General features: G+C 37.7%; 1 protein-coding gene across 1 annotated transcript in view; it reads right to left on the bottom strand.

Annotated features, from left to right (window-relative positions):
• The window catches only part of LOC124595108 (SAM and SH3 domain-containing protein 1-like), a 427,338-nt gene that overhangs the window by 25,246 nt on the left and 382,677 nt on the right, over positions 1–19,415 (bottom strand). The window contains exons 7-12 of the mRNA XM_047133709.1: positions 17,962–18,031; positions 15,824–15,965; positions 14,498–14,742; positions 5,831–5,970; positions 3,943–4,044; positions 2,602–2,770 (exon numbers count right to left, since the gene is read on the bottom strand). Of these exons, the coding sequence (XP_046989665.1) occupies positions 2,602–2,770; positions 3,943–4,044; positions 5,831–5,970; positions 14,498–14,742; positions 15,824–15,965; positions 17,962–18,031 (868 nt within the window). The remainder of the gene's footprint in view (positions 1–2,601; positions 2,771–3,942; positions 4,045–5,830; positions 5,971–14,497; positions 14,743–15,823; positions 15,966–17,961; positions 18,032–19,415) is intronic.

The raw sequence follows: 19,415 nt of genomic DNA, 5'->3' as shown, positions 1-19,415 counted from the left end.
CCCCTCGACGATCACCAGTGGTGTACGGCCAGTGTAGGAGATCGCTCCCCACACCATGATGCCGGGTGTTGGCCCTGTGTGCCTCGGTCGTATGCAGTCCTGATTGTGGCGCTCACCTGCACGGCGCCAAACACGCATATGACCATCATTGGCACCAAGGCAGAAGCGACTCTCATCGCTGAAGACGACACGTCTCCATTCGTCCCTCCATTCATGCCTGTCGCGACACCACTGGAGGCGGGCTGCACGATGTTGGGGCGTGAGTGGAAGACGGCCTAATGGTGTGCGGGACCGTAGCCCAGCTTCATGGAGACGGTTGCGAATGGTCCTCGCCGATACCCCAGGAGCTACAGTGTCCCTAATTTGCTGGGAAGTGGCGGTGCGGTCCCCTACGGCACTGCGTAGGATCCTACGGTCTTGGCGTGCATCCGTGCGTCGCTGCGGTCCGGTCCCAGGTCGACGGGCACGTGCACCTTCCGCCGACCACTGGCGACAACATCGATGTACTGTGGAGTCCTCACGCCCCACGTGTTGAGCAATTCGGCGGTACGTCCACCCGGCCTCCCGCATGCCCACTATAGGCCCTCGCTCAAAGTCCGTCAACTGCACATACGGTTCATGTCCACGCTGTTGCGGCATGCTACCAGTGTTAAAGACTGCGATGGAGCTCCGTATGCCACGGAAAACTGGCTGACACTGACGGCGGCAGTGCACAAATGCTGCGCAGCTAGCGCCATTCGACGGCCAACACCGCGGTTCCTGGTGTGTCCGCTGTGCCGTGCGTGTGATCATTGCTTGTACAGCCCTCTCGCAGTGTCTGTAGCAAGTATGGTGGGTCTGACACACCGGTGTCAATGTGTTCTTTTTTCCATTTCCAGGAGTGTATTACCCTTGTTTCATTTCTGTTGAGATTCATCTTATAATCTCCTTTCAAGACATCATCCATTCTGTTCAACTGATCTTCCAAATCCTTTGCTGTTTTTGACAAAATACAATGTCATTGGCAGACCTTTAAAATTTCATCACCCCCCCCCCCCAAATTTCAAATTTTTCTCTTTTGTTTCCTCTACTACTTGTCCAATGTACATATTAAGTGACACCCAGCAGATGCTACAACCTTGTCTCATTCCTCCATTACTATTTCCCTTTCATATCCTTTGACTCTTCTAACTGCAGTCTTGTTTTTTGCAAATTTTAGAAAACCTCTTGATCCCTATATTTTATCACTGCTCCCTTAAGATTCAAAGATTGTATTTCAGTCAGCATTGTCAAATGCTTCCTCTAAACTACAAATATGTATATAATACGTAGGATATCTGTTGAGTCTATCCTCTAAGATAAGTCATGGGTTCAGTAATGCCTCAGATGTTTTTACATTTATTTGGTGCCCAATTATAAGGTACCACTTTTTTATTTACAAAATACTGCAAGGAAGCATTGTCAATAGAAATAATGTGTTTGCAGTGTTTTATTCCATGATGATATTGTAATGAGAGGAAGTGCAACTTCAATGAGACCACATTTTCATACTTTCCTCTGCTTCATTTCTAATGTCATTTTTCTTTAATCCAACAAAATCAAAGTTATAGATATGGAAAACCAAATTGGTTGAAGCAATTTCTTTTCAGCTGTAATACATCATGCATAAAAGAAAATAAAAGAAGGGTAGTCACATAAAAAATAAATAAAAATTCTGATTAAAAATTGTAACAGCTTCAAGGACTTGCATATGCATTCTAACAATTTAATAGTTAGTTTCTGTAAAAAGATTATGAGAAATGCTGGTAATTATACAAATATGAATTTCTAGGTAAATGCTGATGCAATGCTTCTACAAAGGTAACATGAGTTCATTATCTTACTAAATGGCTCTAAAGTCTGCAGCATGTATGAAACAAATGCCACCCAATTTCTTAAAGAAGTACTGTAAAGTAAAGGACAAATGATAAAAATTCTGTTTGGTGTATGAAAAACAAAACAGTCCTGGTTCCTGTAGTTCAGATAATAACCTGAAAGACTGATGAGATTTAATAGTGAAAGATGAATAACACCTCATACACAGAAAAATCTCAGAAAAGAATGAAACACTTGTTGTATTAGTTTCTGCAATGGATACAGAATGCTTCTATTTTCTTCTTGCAGACCAAGATTATTCTGACAAATGTTTTCAGAAAGAATCTTTAACATGGTCTTTTGATATAATTTAGATCACAGGGTCATTAACTTCTATTTGCTTAGTGTGACAGAATACAACCTTGCCATATGGAATATGGGACTCGTAGAACATACTGAACAGTGAAATTCAGAGGGAGTCTTATGTAGACTAATTGAGAGACAAAGTGTCGTGCACCATTGATAAATGTACTGTTTGGATGAAAGGCGGCAGAATAACTCAAAAGTTTAAGACCATTTTAGTAACACATAAGAAACAGATTCAAAAAATGAAGTTTATAAGTGATTAATACAGTTATTTTATGAGTACATTCATCCCTTAGTTAAATTGAAATTACAATTTTATGTTATGGGAGAATATTTCTTCTGGCCTTAAGTCCTATATCTTGATACTCCAAACTCTGATTTAGCATTTGAAAAAGTACATACTGGAGCCAGAGCCACTGGGTAAGCTCTCTACAGAGCTTGTTGAGGGAAAAGCTTTCTCCGTACCATCAGCTGCAGCTGACCGAAGGCGTGACCCTTTCTTCTGTACATCCTGTCTCAGCCCCTTAGAACGTGTACTCAGAGTCACACCCGCTCGGCATCCTGACTCCGTCTGTCATGGATCAAAGAGAGATCATACATATTACTATGTGAATGACAACATGGCAATCATAAAAATAATAATTTCCGAACTACAACACAAAATTATATCCATCTTATTAACTAGGACTTAGAAAGTGGTGAACTATAGTAATATATTTTATGTGAAGTTACATCAGGATTAGAAACAACAAAACAGTGAGTTTGATTTGATGTCATTCTCTCAACCTAATATGTGACTGTTTGAACATGACAGTTCTTCTCTTGTCACAATCTTGCTGGAGTTGGAATGTTTTTACCTTCACATTCGTGGGCCAACTTAGGTGGCCAGGTATAACAGATGAAGAATCTGACCTATAGGTCAGTTTCACATTTTTCTTACATACAAAGCAGTAACAGATCCGAAACTCATGATAAGTGCCAGAAGATACTGTATGGTCGACTTGGCACCAAACCGAAAAATGTAGGATTTGTATTCTGGTAAATATTTTCTGGGACACAAAATCACTCACTGTTTTGTCTTGCACTTTTTTCAAAATATATTTATTACACTTGTAGTAACAGTAACAAAAAAAAACACTTTTCTTCAGAAAACTGTATCGTGTCCAAGAATAAGTGAACCTCTTTTCTCTCTCTCTGTCTGAAACTTCATTAAACTCACTTTCCATGAATCTCATTAACAATGAGCAGAACCTTCAAGAATATCACTTGACTGAAAAATGTATATTAAATTATGTGTCTTAACTGCATAGTGCTGTTTAACAACATTATATTAAAACACCTCATCACTGTATGTACGGTCTGTTTTAAGAAAATAGATGCTGCTGTTCTATTTCACGCTGCTGTTGGTTAATCACAATCTTTACATTTACAAGGGCAAAAGAAAACTTTCACATGATAACAGATATTTTTATACAGCCAAAGATACCATTTTTGCATAATATGACATCCTTTACATTTTTAGTTTGGTGTACCTAGATGTTATCAAAGCTGTTGACTAAGTGTGTGTTTTGTTGTAAGGTTTTTTTTTCTTAATTTCAAATTTGTTTCAGTATTTGCAGCATCTTAATGCAAAATCCAACAGATATACATACATGTAAAATGCAGATGTTAAATAGAACATTCCTTGAGTCACCTTTTCCAAGAACTGGTACAAAGAAAAAGTTTTTGGAAAAGAGTACTTACAGCATGAACTGTAACTTGCTGTACACTCTGTAGCTCCTCTTGATCTTCATAATCAGAACTCTGACTTGGAGAAAGACCTTCTTCACTTGCACTGCTTCTGCTCTGTTCGTGACGAAAATAAATATTATTCATATACAGTTTGTGTATGTGCTGTGTAAGAGCTCATGTCTTATTTGTGTAACATCTATTGAGTTTCCTATCATTAGAAGAGCTCAGAATTAATGGCAGAATGCATACTGTTTAAAAATCTCTCCAGGATACTAAAGGAAAAATCACTATGACTTTGGATGAAGTAATATCATTGATGTACTTTTAAGGTTTGTAGTAAGTGTTATAATGTGACTCTTTTGTCTGGAACACTGATCAAAAGACAAGAAAAATTTTAATCAGTAGCCACAAATACATGAACATAATATATTAAGGGACAAAGGTTGCATTTATGCTTCCACCTCACTGCTGGTCAGCATGGCCCAGCTATGATGAATCAAACCCACCGAGTCTTACCAGCCCATTTAATGTGCACCACCACTGCTTTATATGCTGCTTGCAATGATTCTCACCATGCTGCTCTGTGTTTCGCACTGTGACCATCACTGTATGTCCTGAAACTTGAGCCCTGATTGGCTGCTTCTAGGTCACTCCAGCAATGCCACATTTACTATGCTAGCTACATGAACAGCTGTGCCACTATTGCTCCCAGTGAGCAGCAAGGCTGTAGCATAAATGCAACAAAGCTACCAGCTAGTTGTGAGGTGCAACATGCCAGTAGAGAGATGCCAGCAGCAAGGATACAACATAAATGTACCCTTAGGTTTCAAGCACATTGAAGATATATACTGGTTAAGTGTGATCATACTCTGTTGATGTCAATTAATCAATTTGGAGGACTGGTAATTTGGATAGCAGCCTAGAAAGACAGATGTTCTGTCAAAAAATTTTCATAGGAGTTGCACATACTAAATTCATTAATCATAAGATTAATGTGAAAAGTTAATTATCAGGAAAGTACTAAACTGACTCTTTAATACACTTTGCCTGAGTAATGGTGTGACTAGCTGGTCTCTGAAATGTACCACTTCTATATTATGGTCACACCACATTTATCATGCAAATCTGTGTTAGGAAAATATCATGTAAGTGTGCAACTGAAATTATACTTTAACAACATTTGCAATGCAGGCGTATAAACATAAAAAACTAGTCACCATCAAGAAATTGTATGCAACTGTGACTCAAACCTGAATAAATGACAATCAAATTTGAGTTATTGATCCTTTCACTTCACAAATGTTGGTACTATATAAAACAGTTAATTTTTATTGGGTACTCAAAAAGGCAAAAATACAAGCCTCTAAAAAAATCAAATTACTACACAACAAGGAGTAATTATACAGTACTCTTTATACAAAGAAAGAGGATGACATCCATAGATGAAATATGAAATTACGAGCCTACAGCCACATGTGTCACATAAAATGTAACAGGGAAAAGAATAATGCAAAATCATCACCAAATGCACATGAAACATGTGAACAAGGAATGAATAGCTTACTATACACTAACAAAGGTGAGTGACACATAAATCTTAATTGATAGGAAAGAAAGAGACTCAAGGAGTAATGTATTCTTATAATAAACAAAAACAGAAAACTGCAACCGTTTATTCATACTTCACAACAAAAATAGCTTTTGTAATAGATTATATGACAATAAGTCAGTAGTTTCAGAGATTCCAGGTGAGGAGAAAAGGTGTTCCTATATTCAACTGATATTTATGTATAACTAACATATAAACTATTTTTGAAAAATGTTATTGAAAACTAAGAGAAATATTACTAGATCTAAAGATATAAAACTTTTTTGTTAAATTGTTATAAACTGTACTTACTGTGTATCCCATAGTTTTTCGAAAATGTCGTCCCTTGCCCATTGTCATGTGAGAAATGTAGGAAGGTGATGAAATATTAGTTGGATTTTCTGTCTGTTCAGAACGACTTGTTTCTATTGACATTGTGGACAGTCGTGATCCTGTAGATAGGACATTTGTTTTTCAGTTTTTGAGTAATATACAGCAATATATTACAGAGTAAATAAAATTTTTCTTTATGGTACACATGAAAGTAATAGTCTGAATGCTACAGACTGTACAAGGAAAAATATTTGTTACACAATTTTGAAACTGTGTCATCATGAAACAACTCATACCAACACAAAACAATTAAGATTTTGAACGGGAACTCAAGTTTTAGGTTTTTAATTATATCTGATCACATATATTGCCAGTAAATATGATGGGTTTCTCAGTCCTTCAGTTTAATTTTTCAATATTATTGTTAAACAGACCTATGTCTTTGAATTCCTAGCATTTACTACAAATGACAACACATATGGAGACACTAAAATTTTATGTATTGCTGACATCTGTTTGTTCTTTCTCAAATAGTTCTGGCAGCTTTGATTGCATATTTTATGATTTCATACAGTTTTTGCACAGTACAAAATGGAGAGGGACTACACTTATTGTGTGCAAACACAAGGAGGATTGACAGCGGTACAGAAACAGCATTGGTCGTGATTCACAGGTTTCAGTCTTCTACTCAAAGCTTCAACGAAACTTGGGCACTAGTGGCAAAAGCTGCTATTGAAATCCCAAACAGGTACCTCATGTGGCATTATAGGAACATAACTTCACCTGGTTCTCAACTTTTTCACCTTTCTAAAGGGAAAAGAAGTATGAGAGACTGGGTCTGTTCCACTTCCTCTCAGTTTTTTGCTCGCTGTGCAATCCAAGTGCCTTCTGGATTTCCTCTCTCACCATCTGATGAACACTTTTGAAATCAGTTCCTTCCTCCATCACAGACATCAATACAATGTTTGGAAGCTGTTCAAACTTCTTGCTTGTAATTCTTTTTTGACGCATTGTCTCGATATACTGGCACCATTTTATGAAGCCTTCTGCTGTCAAAACCTCCTTCAGGAGTAGGGCATGATACATGCCCTTAGCAACACCCTCCATGAGATGTGCAACCTTATCTTCCTCCTTCATTCTAGGATCGACTATTTTACACAGCTCCAAGACATCTTGAATGTAGGATGCTGTAGTTTCTCCTGGATGCTGTGCCCTGCACTTTAATTTATCTTCAGCCTTGCACTTCTGTCATTGTGTGTTGCCGAAGTACTTGTGCAGTTCCAACTGGAATACTTCTCAGTTTGTGAGCTTCTCCTCATTGTTCTCATACCATTGCTTGGCAGTGCCCTCCAAGTAGAAAAATATGTTAGCTAAACACACGGTGTCATCCCTTTTGTTAAATGTGGCTATACGCTCATATACCTTCAACCACTGATTTGGATCTTGGCCATCGTCACCAGAGAATCCGGAAGGATGTTTCATGTGATGGCATACAGTTGCTGTCATCATAACGTCCTCTTCTTCTTCTTCTGTCTCCAATAGACTGCGATCTGTTGAATATGGCTCGAACGCGGGTTTCTCGCCACGTAAACAGCGGCTCTGTCATGGCCTGATGCCTGCGTCATTGATAATGTGCGCTATGACAAGTTCCAATACCCAGAATCTCCACCAGAATAATTTCACGTACAAGAATGTGTAATTAGATTAATGATGAACACTAACTTCACTTAACGCAGGTTTATTCAGCACTTGCACATACAAGAGCGCAGTGCGAACTGCCTCTGGCCAGAACACATACTGTATATATACAGTTACAGAACATTCCAGTACAATGATTCTTGATATTTGTGGATACTTCTAGAATGTACTCAAACCAAACATAGAAGTTACAATTTTACAGTTCAGGTGAGTTTTGAACTCATGACCCTCCTTGCAACAGTCTAGTATCATAACTGTGCTACTCAACTTCTTCCGTGACAATATTGAAAGTAAAATTTTGCCAACTAATCTGACTAAAAGCCCTAAGAAGTTTTGGTCTTCTATACAATCAATAAGTGGGTACAAATAATCTATTCTGTTGCTCTGTGACCATGTTGTTGTTGTTGTGGTCTTCAGTCCTGAGACTGGTTTGATGCACCTCTCCTCTGTGACCATATTGGCACAGAAATGGAAGACGATAGAGACAAGGCCAAAATACTGAAATTGATCTTCCAGAACTCTTTCATCCTGGAAGATCCTAATATGATCCCTCTATATAACCATTGCACAAATGCCAACATGGCAGATTTTGAGATAAGAGATCATTGTATATAAAAGCAACTATAATTGCTTAGCAGTGGAAACGTATCTGAACCAGATGAGGCACCTGTAAGATTCTGTAGGGATTCTGTAGGTTATCAGAGCTCACTTGAGCAACAAGGGGTACTGACCAACTGAAAAAGAGGCACAGATCATTTCCATTTACAAGAAGGGTCATCAATCAGTTGTACAATTATGGAACATGTTTTATACTCAATAAAAATTAACATGGATTCCACAAACAGAGATCTTGAAAAAGAAGCTCACTTGTCTGCCCATCAGATCTAAAGTGCCACAGCCATCAGCACTCAGAGTAATGCCATGTTCCTTGACTTCAGGAAGGTATTTAACACAGTTTCAAACTGCCATTTAGTGAAAAAAATAGATGCTTATGAGTATTGGGTCAGATTTGTGACTCTATTCAAGACTTCTTTGCAGACAGAACTCATCACAGTGCTCCTAATAGGAAAAAATTAACACATCTAAGTGCTCCAGGGAAGTGTGATAGGATTGTTACTGTTCTCACAATATGTAAATAATCTAGCAGAGAATGTCAGAAGTTCCATGAGGCTGTTTGCAGAGAACACGTGGCTCTGAACATAAATAAATATAACATATTCTGCATTGGTAGGCAAGTAATCCACTGTAGCTGAAGTTATGAATGATGGCAGACGAGTTTAGGCTCGTTCAGCACAACTACATCATGCATACTCCAACAGCCAGTGAGCGTTCAGTACTGTTCTGAGTGCTCTGTTATGAATGCCGTAGCTAATACCAGCATTAAAAGTGATTGTAGCAAGTTGTTTAGTGAATCTGTATTTCATTTGTAGCAAGTTGTCATCGTTGATAGGAGCGGTTAAGTGATAAATTTTGCACAAGCTAGTGTGAGAAATAATTTGCAGGATATACACTTCCTTCAAGCGGAGAGCACACACTTGTGTGTATTTGCAACTGTTGCTTGGAATTGTCAGTCATGCCATTCCTGTCTGTGCCTCAACATGCATAAACCACGATCTTTCATGGGTTGGACTATAGTGTACGATTACAATATTGATGTAACATAACTGGAAACAGCAACTGTTGTAAAATACCTAGGAGTGCTGGAAATAGTAACTAGTATAAAATATCTAGGAGTAACAATCCAGAGTAGTCTGAAGTGGACTCACCACATATAACAGATAGTAGGAAAAGCAGATGCCAAGATGAGATTCACAGGAAGAATTTTGTGGAAACATAATTCATCCACGGAAGTAGTGGCTTACAAGGCACTTGTTCAAGCATTTCTTAAGAATTTATCATCAGTGTAGGACCCCTACCAGTTAGGATTAATACAAGAGAGAGACAAGATTCAATGAAGAGTGGCAAATTTCATCATGGGATTGTTTAGACAGGGCAAGAACATTATAGAGATGCTCAACAAACTCCAGTAACAGATGCCACATGAGAAGAGTTGTGCATCTTTGAAAGGTTTACTATTGAACTTCCAAGTGAGTACATCCCAGAAAGAGTTGGGTAACACATTACTTCCTTCCATATAAGTCTTGTGAAAAGCTCACAACAAGAGAATCTGAAAAATTAAACCCAATAAGGAGGTTTACCACCAATCATTCTTACCATGCACAATTCATGGATGGTAGAGAGAAGGGGAGAGAGATAGTGGTACCAAAAGTACCATCTGCCACACATCATAAAATGGGTTGTGGAATAGAGATGTAGACAGCAGTTAACATCCACTCAGTTTTTCTCCACTCTTATAGTGTGATGAGGAGATGTGGAGGAAACCATCTCCTGCTCATAAGAAAAAGAGCAGAAATCGTGAGCTTCATCCCCCTTGTGTAATACTGCCAGCACAAAAAATGACACCAGTGTAATGTGCTTCATGGTAACCCTGTATCTAGTTAAAACTGACCTGCAGGAGTAATTAACATCTAATCAAAGATAAAAAAAAAACCATCTTGAAAATGGAGACTGCTTCATGAACAATTTTTACAAAAAAGGGCATAACAAAGGAAATACAGTGTTGACAAAAGTGCTATAACTATTACTGGTCACTACAATGTTGTTGTATTACAGGGCACAACACACTTGATAAAAGTCTTTTGAATACTGCCACATTAGGACAAAGGAATCAAGAAGCAAAGAGAAAATTCACAGATAACGTCTACCGTTGCCCTCTACACAGCGCTTTTGTTGGCTCATCACTGACAGTTACTGGTGCGAATGTCATCCACTGCTTTCTAGACTGGTGTGCAGCATATAAAATTTACAATGGGAAGATACGCAGTAGCAAGATGTGTGTATGTATAGTAATAGTGTTGTAACAACTATGGCATGCATGTTGAAATCCGGTGTTGATTTCCATGTTAGTGAGTGAACAGTGATACATACAAGGAATGTTCAATAAGTAATGCAAGACTTTTCTTCTTGGCCTGTTTCAGTTGGAAAAATGTGGAATTTGTTGTGGGACATCATGGTGTATTCCTGCTTAAGACTCTGAAGTTTCATGAAGTTACAATAGCTGACAGTGCTATATGTAGGTTTTAAATTGGCATCTGGATCAGGGGCGTGTTACAAGCAGAGAGCTGTCACTGAGTTTCTTTCCATGGAAAATCAGAGTATCACAGTACACACAGATGCTTACAGAATGTCTATGGAGACCTGGCAATCAACAAAAGCATGGCGACTCATTGGTCCAGGCATCTGTTATCACCACAGCAAGGTCCAACAAACCTCACCGATCTCTCATATGCCCGCCAGTTGCACAGCTGTGACTCCTGCAAAGTTGAAATATGTGGACACTCTCATTCAAGAAGATCGATGAATCACACTCAAACACCTTGCTGACCAACTGGACATTTTTGTCGATAGAGCTGACACATTCATCCACCAGTTGGGTTACTTAAAGATGTGTGCCCACTGGGTTCCTCACCCCATAACAGGAGACCATAAAGAGCAATAAACACCACCTGTGTGAAATTGCGTGCATGTTATGAGGTTGACCATGACAATCTTTTGTTCAGCACTGTCATGGATGATGACACATGGGTTCATCACTTTGAACCAAAAACAAAACAGCAATGGATTGGCACTACACCACCCCTTCTCCAAAGAAAAAGTTCAAAGCCATACACTCAGCACGTAAAGTCATGGCAACTGTCTTCTGGGACTATGAAGTGGGTATTCTGTTTAATGTCCTGCCACATGGCGCAATGATCAATTCTGAATGTATTGTGCTACCCTCAGGAAATTGTAGAACTGACTTCATGTGTTCATCGTCACAAAAATGTAAATGAACTTCTCCTCCCCCATAACATTACAAGACCTCACCCAAGTATGCACACCTGAGAGGAGCTCACAAAACTTCATTGAACTGTTCTTCCTCATCCACCCACAGCTCAGATTCCCTTTCTCTCCTTTTCTGCTCCCCCCCCCCCCCCCCACCTCTCCCATTCCATGCTCTCCATCTCACCTGCAGCACTTCACTGTCCACCCCGCCCCCCCAATACTATCTGTCCCCTTCCCTGCCCCAGCCTCCTCCTTACCCCCGCCCAATCACCACTCCCATCATGAACTGCTGCTGCTGCTCGCAGTGTGGTTTCAGTTGCCTGAGACTGCAGTCATGTGTATGAGGTGGGTGTGCATGTGCGTATGTGTGTCTATTGTTGACAAAGGCCTTAATGGCCGAAAACTATAATTGGGAGAGTCTTTTTGTTGTGTCTATCTGTGACTCAGCATCTCTGCTATATGGTAAACAGATATATAAATATTATTACATGACTCTACCAACAATTTAAATTTATTTTCATACAATTGCCTTGTGTCACATTGTATATTGTTGAAAAATATTTCGCCAACATGCAAAAAATTATTTTTTACTTTACTTATTCAAGTCTAACAAATGTCCAGTAAGTCTGTGTTACTGATTCCATATGAGTGCACATGTGATCTAATTGTATAAATGTGGACATTGTATTTGGCATGCATAATTACTATGAGTATGTGTCAAAAGGAAACCAAGTATTTTGTGTTCAACAAAGTATTGCCTCCAAGAAATTAAGTTACTTGAACCAAAGATACATCTAATAGCTTCCTTCTGGCAGAGAAAGACTTCTTTTGCCCCAGTGGAGCTTCTACAAAGAAGTTTCCCACAGTTTAAGTGTGTATGGAAAAAGGCATAGTATGCCATAAGCATGAGCTCTTTCCTTACACAATCTTTAGTTTCCTTAGGAGATACAAAACTCTGGCCAACTTACTGTGGATCTTTCTTGTGTGGGTATTCTGGCAAATTTTACTATTGAGAGAGATGCCTAACAGTTTTATGGAGTGCACCAGTTAATTTTCTACAATATTAATATGGGAAATGAACATGAACATATGTTTAGTTTAACTGTTATTTAATATCAATCTCTTTTCTGAGAACCACTGAGTTGCATTTTCTAGCATGAGGTTGTTCTTTTGTGCGACAAACTGTACATCCTTATGTGATGTGAAGAAATCTGTGTCATTGGTGGACATCATGGATTTATGTGGTAATATGTTGGGCAAGTCATTCACATAGACAATAAGTAAGAAAGGTTACAGCACAAGCCCTTGTCAGAAGCCATATTCTACATTCAGAAGGCCAGATTTGTTATTTGAATTAACGACGAATATGAACAGCCAAATATGGTTTCAGTAGCGCTAGTTCTGTTTCAGTTATTCCATATCTGTCAAATTTCTTAATGTAAAACAATGACAAAGGCCTTGGTTAGATCTATGTATGGAAGTGAAACATGGACGATAACTAGTTTGGACGGGAAGAGAATAGAAGCTTTCGAAATGTGGTGCTACAGAAGAATGCTGAAGATTAGATGGGTAGATCACGTAACTAATGAGGAGGTATTGAATAGGATTGGGGAGAAGAGAAGTTTGTGGCACAACTTGACTAGAAGAAGGGATCAGTTGGTAGGACATATTTTGAGGCATCAAGGGATCACAAATTTAGCATTGGAGGGCAGTGTGGAGGGTAAAAATCGTAGAGGGAGACCAAGAGATGAATACACTAAGCAGATTCAGAAGGATGTAGGTTGCAGTAGGTACTGGGAGATGAAGAAGCTTACACAGGATAGAGCAGCATAGAGAGCTGCATCAAACCAGTCTCAGGACTGAAGACCACAACAACAACAACATATTGTTTAGCTTATTCGCATTTAAAGGAACAGGTAAATTTTCTGTAGTGACCCCTGTTTCCGCTCTAACTATTTTCAAGCTGTTTGAAATTCATTACTAGATTGAGAAACGTAGTTGGCAATGGCCTTTTTCTTTGTGGAAATGATTTCTTTTCTGCAAATCTCTTTTAATTAGGTGTGTGAATGTCTACACTCATTATTAGTGCAAGATTGGTCACAGTAATTTTTTAAGAGAATCCTTCAATTATTCTAAGGTCAGTTATATTTCTCTTCTGTTTCTCCTTTGCATTTAACCTCTTGTGTTTACATATGAGGGGACACTACTCATTAATGATAGTCACAATGATATGAAATAAATAATTACAAGCATCACTCAATGACATGTTTTTCATGACGGTGGTACACCAATCAAGGCTCAAAAGTCTTTGTGTGTAATTTGTTACATATATAATATTATTCCAGTTTAGTGTCTTCAGTTTGTCCCTATAATTTTCAGGAATAAAATGGAGATGCTGAACCTCATTGTATGCACATCACCTCAGTATTCAGCATGTGACTGAATCTGTGGTATCTTCAGCCAAATGCACACATGTTCTCTGTCTGTCGATAATGTGTAATGTTGCTACCAGTAGGCCTAAGCAAGCTATCTATGACAATGATTTATACTGTTTATCTAATGAGTGTTCTGTTTAGATGCTCCATCTGCTGTAGTACTGGAATTAAATGCTTTTTTCTAAATTTGCACATCATGTGGAAAAATTGAATTACAATTCGAAGTTAATCTTCTTTTTGCCCTTTATTGCTCGCCTCACTGCATTTTGCTACACCAAAGTGAACACATCAATATCTAATGATATTCCTGAAGGAAGAAAGTAAACACTAAAACAGAAAACAGGATCAAATATAACAACATAAGCATTAACAAGAATCATGTGGAACCATAAAATGAAAGAAAAGCTAACAATGCCCATAGCAGATAAGTAAGTAATCTTGTTTTACTTCTTATTTCTTTGATGCCTACAGTGCAGGTTGGCTATCTCTAAATGGTTCTCTCAACTACCTTACATTTCCTTTCAGCAGCAAAATGAATAATTAGCAAGGCTGAAAGGCTTGTCCCTAGTCATATGAAATAGAGTCTGTACTTTTATGTCTACTGTTATTGAATGGTAAGACACCACACCTATGCTCTGAACATCAGATCCAGCATAGTCTCCACTCTCCCGGTGACTGCTTGTGATAATTGGTCCAGAAGGAGGTACAAGAAGACCACGTCTTGCTGAAGAACGCTGCACTCCACCTATTGTTTGTGCTCGTGCCCAGGAGCTGCTGCCAGTTTCCCTTGGAACAGATATGTCTCCTGCTGACCTCAATGAGATCACTCCTTCACCATGAGGCTGTTGCCTTAGGTTAAGTGTAAAACATACCCTGCAAGGAGAGATTCACAGGAGATATTACCCTTTTTTTAAAAATTTATTCTACAAGCTAAAAGATAAATACGGACATGAAACAACTTACAGAAGGGATAGACAAGAGTAACAATGGAAGTGGAGCGAAGGGTATTCAGGTTATGTTACTGGACCTACACGCAAATTATATATTATCTTACTATTACAGTAATTTTTACTGTCAAAGACTAGACAGTTCTTTGAAGTTATTTAAAATATTTGAACATTTTAAGTGCGCTGTACAAAAATCAATTGTTTTACAATTTATTCAAGACAAATGTACACATTTTTAAATAGGAACAAACAGCCGTTACTGGAAAGAATGATATCACATATATGACCGAATTATTTCACCTTTTCTAAATATCTGAACAGATGATGAAATCAGTGATATATGTAAGCTTTGTGCAACACATTAATAAGTACTTTGTTATACTGCTTTATGAACCAGAGCTTCTTTGACACAAATACAACTTCACTTACTAACTTAACTCATTAGTTTTATAATCCAGAACAATTGTGCAACCAATGACAATGATAAAAACAAACACCTCTAATGATGATCTAAATATTCAAATCAAATGACAAGATTTTAGAAATATGAGAAAATTATAATAAATAAGATTTCCTTTTGTGGATTAGTGCTCACGACACATAATATTATTTATGAATGAGCACTACTATCCGAAAGCTTTTAAAGTTAGGTTTTGGCTCTTAGCAGAATATTGAAGACAATTTTGATGCCCTGGAAACTAAAAGTGCGTCATAACCCTGTGAGAATTACATGGTGGATTTGCGACAATTAGCCACTGGTTCCATTGTGTTCTGACAGGACAGGGCCAGTACTGTACCTTTTTAAGATGCTGAATCCATGAGATTAAGTGATATTATGTCACCAACAGCACACTCATGGTAACTAGGCTGGAGTTATTGTTAACCAAGAGAGTAAGTGTATTGAACAAAAATGGAAAATTTTATTATTTATATGTTAAGTTGGTTGCAGTTCAAAGAGACTGACAAAATTCCATCAAATAAATAAAAGTAGGAACCTTTTAACATACCTCCCATTTTGGATAGTGGCAGTTGGAACAGGTTGTCCACCCATGAGAAAGTCTTCTGGATCACTCTCATAGGGTGGCTCATCATACCAGTGTGGTCCAAGACCAGAACATCTTGCATCATCATCATACATATAGGTATCATCTGAAAAAACGTTCCTAAATTTTAAACCTGCCCCTAAGGAGGTACATTAAGTGATTACTATTTTTCCTGATTTGTACAATCCTAGAACACACAAGATTACACAACACCAAAATATATGGATAACTGACAGCTACAAAATTATCACTGAATATCATAATCTGTTACCTAACTGCTGAATTACATCCTAGTATGATACTGAAGAACAAATTATTTCACTTATTCATAGTTTTATGTACACACATCAAATTATTGTCTGAGGATTACAGAACTCCTAGGAAAAATTTACTAAATGAAAAAGCAAAATTAATGTGTGTGATGACACACACCAATCTGAACACCTTATTAACCTTGCAGAAAATTGCTCCATGTCAAATACAATCAGTGAGCCCCTTGATTTGGGAAAAACCATCACTGACAGTCAACTGTTGTGGGGAACACTTGTCATTGACAAGAGTTGTTTTGACTACTGTAGGTTACAACAGAAGATATATGGGCTGCAGCACATCACACCACCCATCAATTCAGTGTTAAGACAACAATGATAAATGTGCAAGTGTTCCTCCAAGAACCACATCTGCACTATGGGGTACAGATGCTTTCATCTAAGATGTGTGCTCTACACGTTTCACAGACAGAGGAACCCAAGAATTAGATGCTCAAAGCATAGAATCTGCCATCTGGTCTGATAAGTTGTAGTGCTGTTGGTACATGCTGTCAGTAGGGTACGATTACATTGAAAACTAAATGTGGTAATGAATCTCACTTGCCAAGAGGACATTTGTGCTGGTGGTAGAAGTTTTTTTTGTGTGGGGAATGTTATGGACTGAAATGGGGCTGCTGGTACATCTCCCATTGTCTCTCTTAGGTGAACAATTTGAGAACTTGCTCTCAGTGCATGTACATCCATTTGTTGGGTTACAGCAGCCCGAAGGTGAAATTTAGCTTCAGCAAGATAATGCATTGCTCTGCCACTTTATAATGGTGTAAGAACTGTTTGAGGATCACTTCACAGACTACAGGATGATTATATGGTCCACCAGATTGCCTGACTTCAAACCAGTTGGGCACATCTGGAATGTCACTGAGCATGAAGTATATGCCTTGTGCTCAGCACCAAACAATATCCATCAATTATGAGTGACAATTGAGCGCCATTGGATCGGGATGTCGTCTAAATGCTTTTGAGTCTATGCCATGGAATACCATTAAGCAGGTGGGTATCTCAGAGTCAACTAATTATGGTTGCATATTAAGAGTAATATTATTTGCCAAAACTAAACTTACACAATGAGCTACCCTAGAATAATACCTAAATAAAATTACCTAGAACAATATAACATGACATCAAATAAATTACATGCTGACCAAAATTAACTGGTGCCCATCCTGCAAGTGTCAGAACCCTTGCTGCTATCACATTAAAAGGCAATATTAAACTAAATTTGACCCAAAATCCATTCTATTTATTTTTACAAAAAATACACTGAAATTTCTTCAGAATCTGTGAGCAAGTATTAAATTAACAACTTTTCCCTTTCTCTTTCTATCTTCATGCAGTAAGATTTTGCTTTCATAGTGTAAAGTATGATTTTTATTAATTGATTAGTAAGCCATAAGACATATAAAGCATATTCCTTGTACAGTAATGAATGTAAGATATTCTGATACCTTAATAATTTATAATTGCAACCCCATGTTGGCAAACTGTACTTGAAAATTCTAAACATTCCATTATTATTTAACAACTCCAGAAGACGAATCTACAGGATGTCTGGAAATTTCTTATTTTAGGGATAATATAAGGTTATAGGATACTGAATAAGTTGTTTTTCTTTCTTCATTTGTGATATTAGGTCATTTGTTGTCTGTTACAGTGTCACCTTTTCCTTCATTTGCCAACATCACTTTTTTCTTTTGGCTTAAAAGTTTTAGCAGGAAAGGAGATGCTCCCTTTCTTAGCTTTGAATTATTAGTGTATGACATTTTTGATACTTGCCTGATGCCATGATAGGTCGGCCACCTTCTCTCCCTAGTTGCTTCAGTCCTTGTTTAATGTCTCTCAGGATCTGAAATTTATACAGAAAATATAAACATTTATTAAAAGAAAATACAGTTTCAATCATTAATGGAACATATATTTACTGATCAACAAACAGCAATTCATTCTCACTTCCCTCTGCATCAATCCTGTGCCTATAATCATAACACAGTATCTCTTCAAAAATATCTTCGTGTGAGATTACACTTGCAAGAGAGGTAATGAACTGTCAATTTTATTTCACAAAAAACAACACTACATTTGAAAGGTTTCTTGAGTACAGCTTTAATTTTTTGAGTCCATGAGATCACTTTAACAAAACATGAAAGCAAAATGCAGAAGGAAAACAAAACTACTACTGATTTTGTGATAAACAAAGTGTGCAAGTTTTACTTAAGACCATATTTGTAGCTGTCACACACTATTTCATAATGTAGAAGGGCAATAGTTCTCCTCCAGCATATGAACAATGTTGGAAGCATTAGAAGTGTGTATGCTCATTTAACCACAGCCTAACTCAGTGGTGGGCTGGAGCAGGATTACCATTCTTCTTCCATAAATGAAGCAATGTGGTGGTGTTGCAAATATAGTCTCAGGACAAAACAGGTACAGCCTTAGGTCGAAACAGTCAGAATTGGACTTGTGTCCCTTCTTTTATGCAAACAAAATCTGTTTAAAGAGTTCTGTCTGACAAAAAAGAATGGTGTTGCCAACTGGCACATTCTGAAACTTGACACCAAAAAATATGTTACTGCAGCAACAAGTAAATAAAAAGGAGTAGCATAATCTTGCACATAATTCAAATAGTATTTCCAATGATATTCTACAAGAATGTAACACAGAATGATGAGCATCATGCAAAATATGAAATTTTAATTTCTACAGCTGCAACAACTGACAGAACAATAAATTCAATGTAAAGTACAGCATCACAAGCTGGAAAACAATATACATGCTATTTCCTGAGCAAGGCCTTTCACCTCCTACACATACACACTGCTCATCTGTACAGTTCAGTACACTGCAAAGAAACTATCTGTATTGTGGAACTTGAGTTACACATGTGTACCACAGAAACCTTCCAGTCCACACAAAGTAAACAATGCTCTGGAATAAAATTCAAATATTTATTACAAAAAATAATATATAAAATACACTTTTATTTTATTTCCACTGCATACATATTAATGCATGGGTAAAGCATTTTATTTTATGTTTAGAGTGACTGTGCTAAGTTCCTAACTTCTGTTTATTAATAAATTCTTGTCAATATTATAGATGTGATAGGAGACTCAACATTAAACTGCTGTAAATTGATGTGGGTGGTAAAGGAGTGTAAATTGAACAATCCTGTTCTTGAAGCCAAAGAGCTTTAAAGTTTGATAATGTGAACTTTCTGCTAATACATTCAT

Source organism: Schistocerca americana, chromosome 1 (genome assembly GCF_021461395.2).
Source record: "Schistocerca americana isolate TAMUIC-IGC-003095 chromosome 1, iqSchAmer2.1, whole genome shotgun sequence".
Lineage (NCBI taxonomy): Eukaryota > Metazoa > Arthropoda > Insecta > Orthoptera > Acrididae > Schistocerca > Schistocerca americana.
This window is presented reverse-complemented; position numbering and strand designations above follow the sequence as displayed.